Source organism: Amblyomma maculatum, chromosome 6 (genome assembly GCF_055883805.1).
Source record: "Amblyomma maculatum isolate TAMU_Amacu chromosome 6, ASM5588380v1, whole genome shotgun sequence".
Lineage (NCBI taxonomy): Eukaryota > Metazoa > Arthropoda > Arachnida > Ixodida > Ixodidae > Amblyomma > Amblyomma maculatum.
In genome coordinates this window covers 64,346,127-64,358,902 of record NC_139349.1, presented here as the reverse complement: position 1 = coordinate 64,358,902, position 12,776 = coordinate 64,346,127, and the positions used below count along the sequence as shown (strand labels likewise).

Below are 12,776 nucleotides of genomic sequence, written 5' to 3'. Positions count from 1 at the left end.
CAGATCTGGAGGAAACTGCCGCTGAATGCGTGAGAAATAAATGAGTCTGTTTCGTAAGTTGGTACAGCCATCTTTTCGATACCGCCGAGTGGAGTGCATTGCTTGAAACATGCAGTGGCTAAGCACAAAAACAGCAAAAAAGATTGATAGGGACACTTTCATTGTGCAGAAGATACTAAGCGACGAGAAATAGCTCTGTGGGGGCTCATCTCGGAATTTATTGACGGTCTATATATATTTTTATCCCGTTAGGCCCATTGGCGTCACGCGAAGTGTTTATTCGAGCTCGGTCAACGAACAGTTGTCAGTAATAGATTCAGCGGATGGAGACTTTACTGCACGCCAAGAATACGATAAAAAGAAAATAGTGCTATCTTACAAAACATGTTTATCATTGTAAACTGCGTATTAGGCCGCTGGCAGAGAGTCCTTGTATTATACTTAAACCCAACGGCGCGCTACGCAAGACTGCACTCGTTAGACCTGACGCGCTGCATTCAGTTCTGCTCATTTTGTTTTTTTGTTCAGGAGCAGCGGGTGATACGTCTCTCATTACTCGCTAGGATGGCGCTCTCAGCGGAGACAATGACTGCGTTCCGCCTACTTTTCAAGCTTTCGCTCTTTTGCTTCTTTTTTTCTCTGTTTTCGCTTGTTTATCATCTCGGCCTGTCATCTGTCATGTTCGGCGTAACAGCGTCGCTCGCGCCTCTGACAGATTGGCTCCACTGATTGCGTCTGCCTTCAGCGAAAGCCTGGCGCCTCCCATTCCTCGCTGGCCTTCATCTCCGAGAGCTCGTCTTTTGCGACTCCGCTCTAGCTCTGGGTGCATTCCTCCTTGCTTCGCTTTCTTCTCGAAACCATGGGCGAACGGATAGAAAATGAATGCCCATCCCTTTTGCAAACCAGCCCTTGTAAATGCGAAAAGATTAGCGAGGTTTCAAGGCGAACTCAACAAAAACTAGACGACCACAGGCACAAGTTTACTCAGGGGTCAAATGGAAAGGCTGTTTGTTTGCACAAAACGCGCACTTCTTTCCGCCAAGCGTGATTTTGAGGCGCGGTGGATAAAAGTATTATCGCAAACACAGAGCGTGCCTGCCTATTGGAAAACAAACAGAGAGCAACGACAAATTAAAGGAACCAAACAATTCGTCGCAGCATACTTCAGGCATGCGTTGACGACTGAAGGTTTTTTAAATGTCGCACTTGTTCACTCCTTTTTTTTTTTTTTTTTAAGCTGCTGCTTTGCAAGAGAACAAAGACTGAATGAATGAATGGTTTAGGTGGTTTATGGGACCTGCTCGGCTGCAAGCCAGCTGAGATCCTTATGCATACCAGCTGACTCTCTTTACGAGTTGAAGATTTTCATTTTAAACACTGCGAGAGGTGCCTCCGTGTGGTCGGCGCAGGCAGATTTTACAGTACAATACACATTATGTACACGATTGAGCTGAATATTACCACAATTATTTGACAAAATTTAACTGTTAATAATTTTATTTTAATTGAGTGCGAGAAGTCGTTCGACGTCGTTATTGTGGAAGGTGACTGTAGTTTTGATTTCTTAATTGGCGACATGATTTCGAGCATCCAACTTCAGAAAGATTCATATGAAAACCTATATAGATTACCGCACGGCTACACACGTTGCACACGTGGTAGAGTCGTTGAAATCAAGTTTACCTTTTCTAAATTGTTATGCACATATCACTGTGAAATGGTGTAATTTGTTTTATGCGGGGGGAAGGGGGGGGGGGGGAAGGTGAATTTGATTTTAACGCTATTTCTGCACTCTGGGCAAGTAGGTAAAACTGCCATACAAAACAAATGGACTGAGATCTAAAATATAATTGCGAGGCAACTGTTCAAAACTTTGAGAAACTTTATGAACAATTTGATCAATATAGCCAAATTGTTCTGAAGTTTGTTCTGCGCTCGCAACTAGCAATCACAGCTGCCACAGAAAACTAGAGGGATGCGTTTTTGAAACTTAATAGCAAAACTCTAGAAGCCTGCCAGGGAAAGATCTGTGGATATATTGGTTATTATTGTGAGGATATACATTGCGGGAAAAGAATTACGTGTAAGTACGCTTTCCCAAAAATATCGCAATTTCGGGGCACGAAGCAGAAATACGACGTCTGCGTCTGATGCACAAGAAATCCAAGCTACGCTATTTCATAAATATGTAATGCGAGAAATCCTTTAAAGTACATACGTTCGACGCTAGGTACACCGAGCTCTATCAGAGTAACGGAATTTTAACCTCGGCTCATTTCTGATGTTGACTGCCCTTACATTACTACATGCTCGTTTTATTTATATAAAATAAAGCCCGGAGTGCATAGTTTCACCTAATCATCATTTAAATGCATCGCTTTCAGAATGCTTGCCTTCATGTACGATCTAGGGACTGAGACTGCACCAACGCATCTCTCGCAGGTATGAAACAAAATTTTCTAAGTATAAACATTATTGTCCGTTATTAATGGTGAGCAAAGAAACAAAAAAAAAATTAGTGCCAAAGGATGCCAGGTTGCTATGAACAATATATTGCAGAAACGCAGCTGAATGCACCACATAGACCGAAACGTTTGCATAAACATGGATGCTCTGTAGCCACACATTATAGGTATTGCACTAAAGTGCTCTTAAGCACAGCGAATTGGGATATAGTTGGGAGGCAAGGTGGTTCCTTTCTCAGAAGTTTAGTGTATTCATAGAAGCACGGTGCAATGCGCTGTCCCGCTTTGCGCGCAAGCAATGTGAAAAAGCTTGCCATGCAAAAATCACAGTAGCGTATCGTTAAAACATTTGCTGCACACAAGGATAACACAAGAACTCACCATTACAGCGGGGTTTCTAAATTGATGACTAACATCGTTTTTATTTGTGGTGGTAACTCTATCATAGGCGGCTTCCGGCTATGTATACGCCCCCAGTATTTCGCAAAGCGTTGAAATGCTAATTGAGGCTCTTCTTCGCATATATAATGCAAGTAAGGAAAAATGCAAGGAAGCAATATAGGCGTTTTCGAGAGCAAAATTATGCTTCGTTGTGCGAGCGTTCACATTTGAATGCGCCCGTTATGTCCCAACAAAATGGCGCAGACTGCTTCAAGATTCTTCGTTTATTTCCCTCACAGAACAGCGCAGCCATTCGATGGTTGGCCGCGCTTAAACAAATGAAGTTTTGTAGGAACCATCCCCTTATTCATTTTTGTTAGGCAACATTCAATTCAGAACAAAAAGGCGCTTTTTCAAGGATACAACAGGAATGCCTGTTCTATATATGCGATAGCGAATTCTGGGTTTCGAGTGGCGAAACCAGTAGTTGCAAACAACAAAATGTCAAAGAATCCACCGCCAGAAAAGCCCGGGGATTTGTCACAAATATTATGCGCGAAATATTCGCTTCTGATGGTACCAGAATTGGCATACTAGTCAAATTGCGATCCTTCCGGTTCGTCACGATTTATTCACTTCCGTGTTTTTGCAATAATTGTTTTCGTAATACCACTCAAAACGACTAACAGAAGCGCTGTCCCACCACAACTTTCTGAAGAAATGCTGCTTCCTCTTACACGAAGACAACTTAGAGTAATCTCGTCCTGGTTCTTCCCATTTGTTATATGTAAAGAGATAGGAGAGAACTTCCATGCATTGCTGAATTTATTCAATGCTTTATTATCAGAAAAAGCGCACATGAAACTCGGTCTGCGTGCTATTTGAATAAAATGTCTACAAGAAGAAAAAAACGTTCACGTATCTTTCCACTTAGAATCTGCTAGGGCCAGCCTTTATTTCCAGCTCTTAACACCACAAGTTTCTAATTAACCCGGCAATCCGCACAAGCTAATACGATTGGCGTGCCAAAAGCACATGTGCAGTAGTTTGACAACCGCCCGAATGGAGTGAAACTCCGGCACAGCTCTCCCAACGCTAGCTTTCGCATCGTCTCTTTCCAAATCTTTTAAGACAACCCCTTCTGGCGATCGAATGGATTGCAACGCCAGTACTGCTCCGTAGGACTTGGATCAACCACTCAGCGAATCAGTGAACCCTTTGCACTGAATGGCGCCTCCGTCACAACAGGCGTGATTTCAGTCGGGCATGGCGCCAGGGCCGACAAACAGTGGCTCGATCGCAGCTTCCCGCTTTGCGGATACAGGGTGCAAAAGCGCCTTCCTTTGATGGCGAGCATAAAAATATATACTGAGAGCACCGCATATAAATGCGTTGCTAACAGGAAGCGCGCATCGCTTGTCGGCCGACAAGTGGCTCAAGAAAGTCTGGCTGTCTGCCTCCGCTATTGTCGACAATACAAGCGCATCGACTCTTATCAAGAACTGCACGCAAGGACGCCTTCGTTGTAGCGTTAAAATAGCTGAACGACTGGAGCGGTCTTCCTATAGCAAGTGCTCGCTCTCAGGATTGCTCTCATGCATTGGGCACGCTGCTGCAGCATTTCCTTTTTTTCTTTTTTTTTTCATACTAGCTATCATCACTCCAGCGTCATATTAGCTGCTGCCCACGTCCAATCTAGCGCAGATAATTAACAAAAAAATCCAAGACGTCATAATAACCGCGTTCAGGGAAAAGGGCCTATATGCGTTTTCAATGTACAGCCGCCCTGATTTTTTATAATATAGCGCGAGCATCGACCAAACTTGTGATCAGCGTCTTATAACGGCGATAAGCGTGGAACACGGCGAGAATTCGCGCACGCGCGTAGGGAGAGTGTCCTTTGCTACGCTGTTCCGATAACTAAGAACACGCCCTATCTGAATATCTGTTCGCGAGAGCCTGAAAGGCCCTAGAGAACATGCGCATGAAATGCGACACATATGTGATTTTCCTCTTTTTTTTTTTTTTTTCCTGGGAGGCCGCGCCGCGCTGGCGAAGCAGAGTTAAGATAAGGAAAAAATTAAGAAAGGATGAAAGGAAATACAGCAGCACGTGGAAAGCTTTTCTTATAATGAGAACCTTCTGATTTGAGAAGCCATAAATTACTTGCGAACACGACAAAAGAGGCGCCAAGCAAAGCACGTGAGCCCTAGTGTCCATCGGTTTCTTTTTTGTGTGTGTGTGTATGTGGACAGATATTGCTGCAGGGAGTGTGTCTTCGCGATCAGCGTAACAGACGGCGCTCCACATTCGTGCGCGTGCGCGAACTCTCTCCATGTTGCAGGCTTATCGTCGTTATAAGGCGCTGACCAGCAGTTTGGTCGATGCTAGCTCTATATTATTAAAAATCAGGGGGGCTGTATGAGTCAGAGTGCATTTTTATGGGTCACAAATAGACGACGCCGTCAGTTCTTGGAAGAAATAGAAAGCGCTTAGCAGTACCTAGAGCATTTTTCAAGAAAAGTTGCGATCAAGTCATGATCATGTAAAAAAAAAAAAATTGAAAGCTGGAATTTACGACGCAGTTTTGTCTGTGGAAACTTTCTATGTCTTAGAAAAACAAAGCTGCGCTCTTCTCAAGAGCGCTTTATATAAAAAATGTGAGGGTTTTGTGTCAGCATGAAGCCCCGAAAGCACTGGGGAAGCATTATTTCATTACAGGCAAATACCAGGAATCCCGCAATAACTGCCTGTAGAGGTATTCTTTCCCAGACACTGAGACAAAGTTCCATTTTCCGCAAAATGTTTCGCCGAAGAATGTGCCGAGATACGCATGAGACGAAGATTGTCAATACGAAAATCCACGGCACATAGCCTCTGAAAATATTCCCGAATGACTTCGAAATGCGTGCTTGCTAGGAAGTCTATTCCTTATGCTCTTACCGGCGATTCTCGAGAAGTCAGTTTCCTTTGCTGTCGGCTAACCACTATAGCCCTACTTTCATGTTTAAGTACGCGAAGCTTGGACGCATAGGTACTGCCGTACGATTCGATTGTTTCCAGAGGCCAGTAAGCTGCACAGCGGGGATCAAATATGCAAATGACCTAAACCTAATGGTAATGGGCCGAAAGCACTAACGTCGCACGCAGTATCGTGTACGGGCCAATGTACAATGCGAGGTCATCAGGGACGGTACGAGCTGGCTTTGGATGCATGTGAAAAGCTACAGTTCCTGATAACTAAGAAAGTGCGGCAAGTAGTAGCAGCTTCTAGAGACCGAAGCGGTGCTTGCAACATGTCGTGCTATGGTCGCGCTACTAGACTGATACTTTGTGAGATTTTTATTTCTGGCTGATACAATTATTCGTGCAACGCCAAAGGAAAAGGTGCTTGAGTAGAAAATAAAGAAAATGATGCTGTGAAGTGCTCTGGAGCTAGTATCTTTATTTCGCCTGATATCCAACCCCAGTAACAGACATCACTACATCCAGTACGCGAAGGACAATCACAAGGGCTGCATAAATAATAAAATAAAGGAAAAAAGTGGCTGGAAACGTCCACAAAAGGAGTGCAATGCAAAATGAAAGAAAAATGTAAGGCCAAATTTGTAAATTGGTAAAAAGAAAAAGGCGTAACCTAAGTGAATTGTGTGAGAAAAAGACCTGGACGTGCCATGAAATACGCATATAAATGCAATTACGGCGAAACAGTGCGAAACGTTAGCAGAAAACTTGCGCGCAATAAATTACAAATTTATTTTTCACATGAGAAATCACAATCGAAAACTGAAATACCAATTTAATTATCTTGAATTTAATGGTCACATATTATAATTAGGAACCCTTACTGCACACGGTATATGTGTACTTGAGCTCCTGCTCCATAAGCAGTTTACAGTTTATCATGTAATAAGCTCCAGGACCGTAAGTAAAACCAGTTAGGTGAACACATAGGAAGGAGGTCGTTCCATTCGATACGATGGTCATACTGCGCATGCGTTTATTTTCACCACTGAATTCGGATATGATAGCGCCCCTAAACTGATAAGCAGACCTGATGATTATACGCTATTACTGAGCGTGCATTTATCTTCACCACTAAATTCTAGTATAATAGGGTGCCTAAACAAATAAGCAGCCATTGCGAAGAGAACAATGGCTGCAATCTAAAGTTCCATCCAGAAATTACAGATACGACCGGAAATAAACTAGATAATTTGTGATGACTCGGTAAACTGAAAAGAAAATGTTGCGCTCGCGATTTCCAGGAAATACAGCGTCATGAAATATAATTCAAATATGCTCTAACAGCGTAAGCACAATATCTAGATTACTTGAAAAGAAAATAAAGAATATCTTTCCATAAATATTTATAAATGAGCTCCGATCTTATTGCGGCGCACGCAAACCTTCGTGAAATTTTATTTTTTACGCGAGCTTCAGAAAAGCGCCTACAGAGACACATAAATTACAGCTTTGTTGTTCGAAAGGCAGCTCCTAATCTATGTACCCTGTCAAACCTCGGATACGTTACTTTCGTTTAAGTATCCACCAACTGAATAGACGCTCTGAAAGCGAGAAAGCTTTCCCGGCACAGCATACAGCATGACGTGCAGCATGGAAATGGGAAGACAAACACTTGACACAGAAAGCTTTGTTGTGTTTTCGGAGCTTCATGAGAATGTGCAAACTGAGGGATCCGATTCGACGGCTATTATTCCGCTCTTGGGCAACGTCGATGCAATCCCTAGAAAGAAGAAAAACCACAGAAGTGCCAAAGATAACTTGCAACCGTTTGCTTGCTTTGCGATTAAGATCCGGGAAAGAAAAACAAGCTCAGTTGACCTTTTTTTTTTTTTTTTTTTTCAATTTTGCTCTCTCTCTTTTTGCGCATCTTCAAAGCCAGCGCAGCGGCCGCAAACCAAACACCGGGGGTAGTGCGGGTGTGGCCGCAGCGACGCTCTCTCGGAAGAGGCTGCGTGTTTGTTCCGCGGTGCCAAGAGGCGAAAATGCGAGCACAGCGGCGTCCCGAAATAAACCCGGAGGCATCGCAAACAGTCGTGCCACTACAAGCGCGCGTTGGGTCAGAAAGGCCTGATAAACGCGCGCGAGTAGAGACACCATCGCCGGGAAGGAGCCGCGCGCATCCTCGATTTCGATTGGCGAAAGCTGCGAGAACGGATTCGCTGAACTCGTTCGCTGTGCGTATTTACACCTATGTGTATGCGTTCGGTGCCCTTCTTGGCCCCAAGACCGAATGGAGGAATTCCTGGAAACGATTTTATCAGGGGAAGCAGAAAGTGCAATCAGGTCGGTCTCAAGTACGCTAAGAAATGCCACATCGCGGTTTCAGCTGGGTAAAAAGGGCCTGCCAGTAAATACTATATACTTGCCACAAAACCTTAAGGCAGAGCATCGCGATGGACGTGTAAAACTAGCCGCCACAACAAAAGCTTTTCTGGGCCCACGCATAAAAGCAACGTTTCGCCATGTCGTATTGTTCTTCTAATACAATGAAACCAGGTAGCGTTTTTCTCTGTCCTTCTGCTCGCTTCGCTTTTTCGTATATTTGATGTTCACAAATATCACGACACCGCAAGCACTATTTCTACTCCACTCTACGATTAAATGAGACGCCAACTGGTGATCCTCCGCCACAAAGCATCCGCACTCGACTGAAGCCAAACAAGACCGAGGGCAAGCAAAAGTGGCAACGCGCTCGTCCCTATGTTTAACGTGGATACCTGGCGACAATTCTTTTTCGTTTCAAATTTTGCATCGCGACGAAATACAGAAGGGTTTGGGATTGATTTTCGCCGATGTTGGGTCGAAGGGCGACCCGGACTCACCACCCGCCCGCACGGGACGCGCACTCCACAGGCAGCAGCATCCAACGAGCCAGCTCAGCTGAAGAAGGTAGCGGATCACTGCAGTGAAGCTCCGCATGCTGTTCGCGATGCTCGAAACTGTGCTCCCAACGCATCCAGCGCAGCGAAGGCACGCACACACGGCACGGCGACTCCGTCAGCAGAGGGACGGGGTGGCGACGACACTTTTGCAAGCTTAGAAGAGAAACCGGTGAGAACGCCCCGCTAGCTTCCAACCTTGGTTCTTTCTCTTTTGAGAGCAAGGGCACCTCGCGCACTTTGCGGCTGATGGCGAAATTCCCGGCGTGTAAATGGTATCCACAGAAGCTTCAGATCCGGCGTTCTTTCGATGGCGATGATGCGGTCGACACACACGGTGCAAGTCGCCAGTGCGCCGTTAGCGCTCAATAAGTCGATCCTAGTCTGTCGACTTGAGGAAGGCAGCGGTTGCTCAGTGAGGAGCTTCGCTTCCTTGGCCCGTCTTTACCGATGAACGATGGTAGATTCCTCGCCTTTCCTCCACCTTTCTGTTTGATTTTTTTTTTTTTTTTCACTTCAGCAACCGACAACAAAGTCGAGCGCTCTTCGCATTGCTTCCGCTTTTGAGTACATCTCTTTGGAGAAATCGCAAAGAAAACAGCATGAAGACTGCTTACACCAGACGCAAAAAGAGACAAAGAAATAGTAAAGAAAGCCTCATCGGCAAGAAAACGTCCACCGCACAAGTAGCGCTGTGCTGTGAAAGTCAATCGTCTCAAATACCGTAGAGACCCTGTGCCGACCAAATCAGGAGAACTTTAGGAGCAACGGTCGTGACGGGCCAGGGACGCATCAAGCACATCGTGCGCTTGCCATTTGCAGGAACGCTTTGGGTGCACTCACGCACAGGGCACAGCGCACTCACGAAACAAGAGCAACGAAATGCCAGTAGTAGCTGCGAACCACCACCCGTTGCCGGTACGGGCGCGAACGGAGCGAGCGTCAGCGACGCGCGGGTCCGGACTCCGAGGAGGGCTTCCCTCGAGCATCGACACAACGGCCCGGATGCGAGGAGTTTGGCTCTTTCGGTCGAGGCGCGCCGGTCGAGAAGCGCCAGCAGCCTGCGCGGAACCGTCGCGTGGGGCGCTGCCCGCACAGTCCACCGGCTCCCGTGGCGGGGCGCACCGATCGGCGTCCCATCGTCGCCGTAGGGACCCGCCGGCACCAACACCGATGCGGATTCAGCGACGCCCACGTGTTCGCTCATGCCGGCGCGTCTTAACAAAAAAAAGAGGGAGTAGTAGGAACCCGTTATCTCAGCTCCTGCTCTTCTCTGGAGGAGTGGCGACACTGCTTGAGGCGTTTATACTTAGAGCGTGAGAGTGATGCTTTCACTTTGATGATCCTTTGATCTGCGGGCGTTAGTTTTGGCGCTGCACCACCGAAAAACAGAGCAGCGAGTGCGCAGGTAAGGGTAAGTATCGATAAAGGTGTCCTAGGGGCTAATATATTTTAAACTCTTTTTGCCGCTGGTTATAGGGAGAAAATAAGAGCACAAGCAAGTATCAGAGTAAGAAGGGCAGAAAAGAAGAAAATGTCGTAGCAAATCAATACGTCAAAGCTGTTGTCTTGTCAAACATAAGCAAAAAATGATATATGACTCAGTTATATAGCTCACGACGCTGTGGTTACTGTACATGCCGCACGCACGGCGGCACGCACGCACGCGCACGCAAACACACACAAACGCAGAAAGGGAACTTAAAGGGCCACTTTTCTTTTACTTCGACAGGCGTAGATTTTCAAGAAACTTATTTTCGCGGTACGTTGATCATTTCTGTGACTCTCTGTGCCAAACTTCGGAGCTCGGTGGCATTTTGGACGATAAAAGAACATAAGTTTTTTCAAACTTAGTGGCCTCAATCAGGGCGATTTCTAAGGCAACGTAGGGTGTGACAGTACAAGCTGGCCGTAGATAGTCGCTCCGCGAAGGGCAAAATTTCGACGAACTTGTTTTTGGCTACAATAAAAATGTGAACATAGACTTGAGTTATGATAACCAGATCGATAGCCAACACGCAGACGGTATGCAATGTGGCAGTATTTGTAAAGAATTGGTAGATATGGCAGAAGCCATTTCCTGATTATGCGCGAGTTCATAGTTTGCTTTGCCACACCGTCATGCCTTGATCGAAGGCGACTCTCAATTTTTGTTTTATTTATTTATGCTGGTCTTAACATTTCCTCACACATTTTGAAAAGGTGTCATTAGTGCTGAGCGAAGGAACTCAACGAATATCATGGGATTATCAACTAAAATATCGTCTCTGACATTCGCCTATTAACGTAAAAATATAGCATTTTCCTTTCATTCTTTCCTTGGTCCTCATCAGGGCCAGTAGTTATAACGTGGACCGCATTGATGCAGGCAAATTTTTGATGGTCACATACTGCACATGAGATAACTTTGAAAGATGATTCATTAACCGCCCTTTCATCTCAGCCTGCACCAGAGTGATAAAAAATACAGCTGTCTCAACAGAGCGCTCGTATTTTCATATTTACGAGGAAAATTTCTCCACACCATTTCCGCAAAACACATAAAAAAAGAATGAGCAATGACAGCAAATCAACGGGAATTTATTCTCAGATAAATAAATGTTCTCTTTCGATCAACGCCCTTGATTGAAGATAATGTCCGCGCACATCAAAGAGACACGAGACTAGCAACGAAAACTTTTCGGTTGCGTTAAAACGAGAAAAAAAAAAAAAAACAATCACTATTCATAACTTATATGGGCTATGCCGCCATTATAAGCTGGTTAGCTATTCAGCAACTGTAAGTTGAATAACTAATGAGCTCCAGTAGACGAACCCGGTTAAAGAGGCTTAAACATCGGTTTTGCCTGCCTTAGTTTCTCTCAATTCGTTATGGATGAAGTGCACTGGAGGATAAGTCAACAGGAAGCAGTCTTATCGTTTTATATGTGCCTTTGCTTCCCACTTCTTAGGGTGTTTGTTTTGGCAAACCTACCGATAGAGGACTGGGCCAATCACTTTATTTTTCAGCCATAATGGGAGAAGTCCTGGCACAGTAGACTAAGTAGTTGTCATTGGTTATGTCTTTAACTTCAAGCAAAATTTGGAACTTTAGACCGCTAGGTGTTTTCTCCACAATACATCAGGTTCACCCAATGCTCGAAAACAGTAAAACAAAAAGGAGAACTTCGGCTGCGGTTTAAAAAAAAAGTTATACCACCTTCGATCTTTATAAAATCTCCCTCAACAATCCTCAGTACCTTAGAAATATTAACGACTAGAAAGTGATGCAATATATTGATCAAAATTGTAAATGTAAATATAAAGCTGAGCGCATATCCTGCAAATTGTCAATATTCAACTTTGCATTCTGGCAGGACGCAATAAGGTGTTCCTACTGAAACCTTTTCACTGCAGTACAAAGGCCTTAGTTATAATTCCGGGTAAACTCTGGAGCTCTGAAATTGTCCCTTCGATCTCCACAGTATAGTGAAATCGGCCAAAATTTAAAATGATCAAACTATGGGCTTTTTGTTTTTGAATTCCGGCCGGTTTCGAAAACATGTGAAGAACGAAGGGGCAATTCAAGAGCTCTAAAAATTATCAAACAATGGATGCCGCGCCAAGGTGGCGTAGGGGTTAAAGATACCCGACTACTGTGCCGAAGTACCCGGGTTCGATCCCGACCGCCGGCGGCTGCTTTTCTAGGAGGTGAAACGAATAGGCGTCGCTGTCTTGTGCGATGCCGGAGCACGTATATATCTCCAGGTGGTCGAAACAACTCCGAAGCCCTCCACTAAGACTCCTCTTTCTCCCTTTCCACTTTCACTCCTGCCCTCCTCCCTTGCCTTACGTCGCGGTTTAGGGGTCCACAGAGACAAATGTGAAAGATACAGCGCCTTTCTCCTCCTGTGAACCAATTATTACAATTATTTTTTTTATTTTACAATGGACAACTTTGATTCGAATTATTTAAAAACAACAGCAACAGAGGGAGGAAAGAACGAAGGAATGAAGCAGATCTGATAATCGAGCGAGTTGGTAC

The 12,776-nt window shown here is 45.0% G+C and overlaps 1 protein-coding gene across 4 annotated transcripts in view; it reads right to left on the bottom strand.

Annotated features, from left to right (window-relative positions):
- The window catches only part of LOC146185894 (nephrin-like), a 710,707-nt gene that overhangs the window by 259,222 nt on the left and 438,709 nt on the right, over positions 1–12,776 (bottom strand). The window contains exon 1 of one of the 4 annotated variants that reach the window (XM_084606826.1): positions 8,696–9,784. The exons of the other annotated variants lie outside the window; for them this stretch is intronic. Coding sequence (XP_084462952.1) covers positions 8,696–8,792 — 97 coding nt within the window. The 5' untranslated portion in view covers positions 8,793–9,784. Of the gene's footprint in view, positions 1–8,695; positions 9,785–12,776 lie in introns of those variants that run through there. 4 annotated transcript variants of the gene reach the window in all.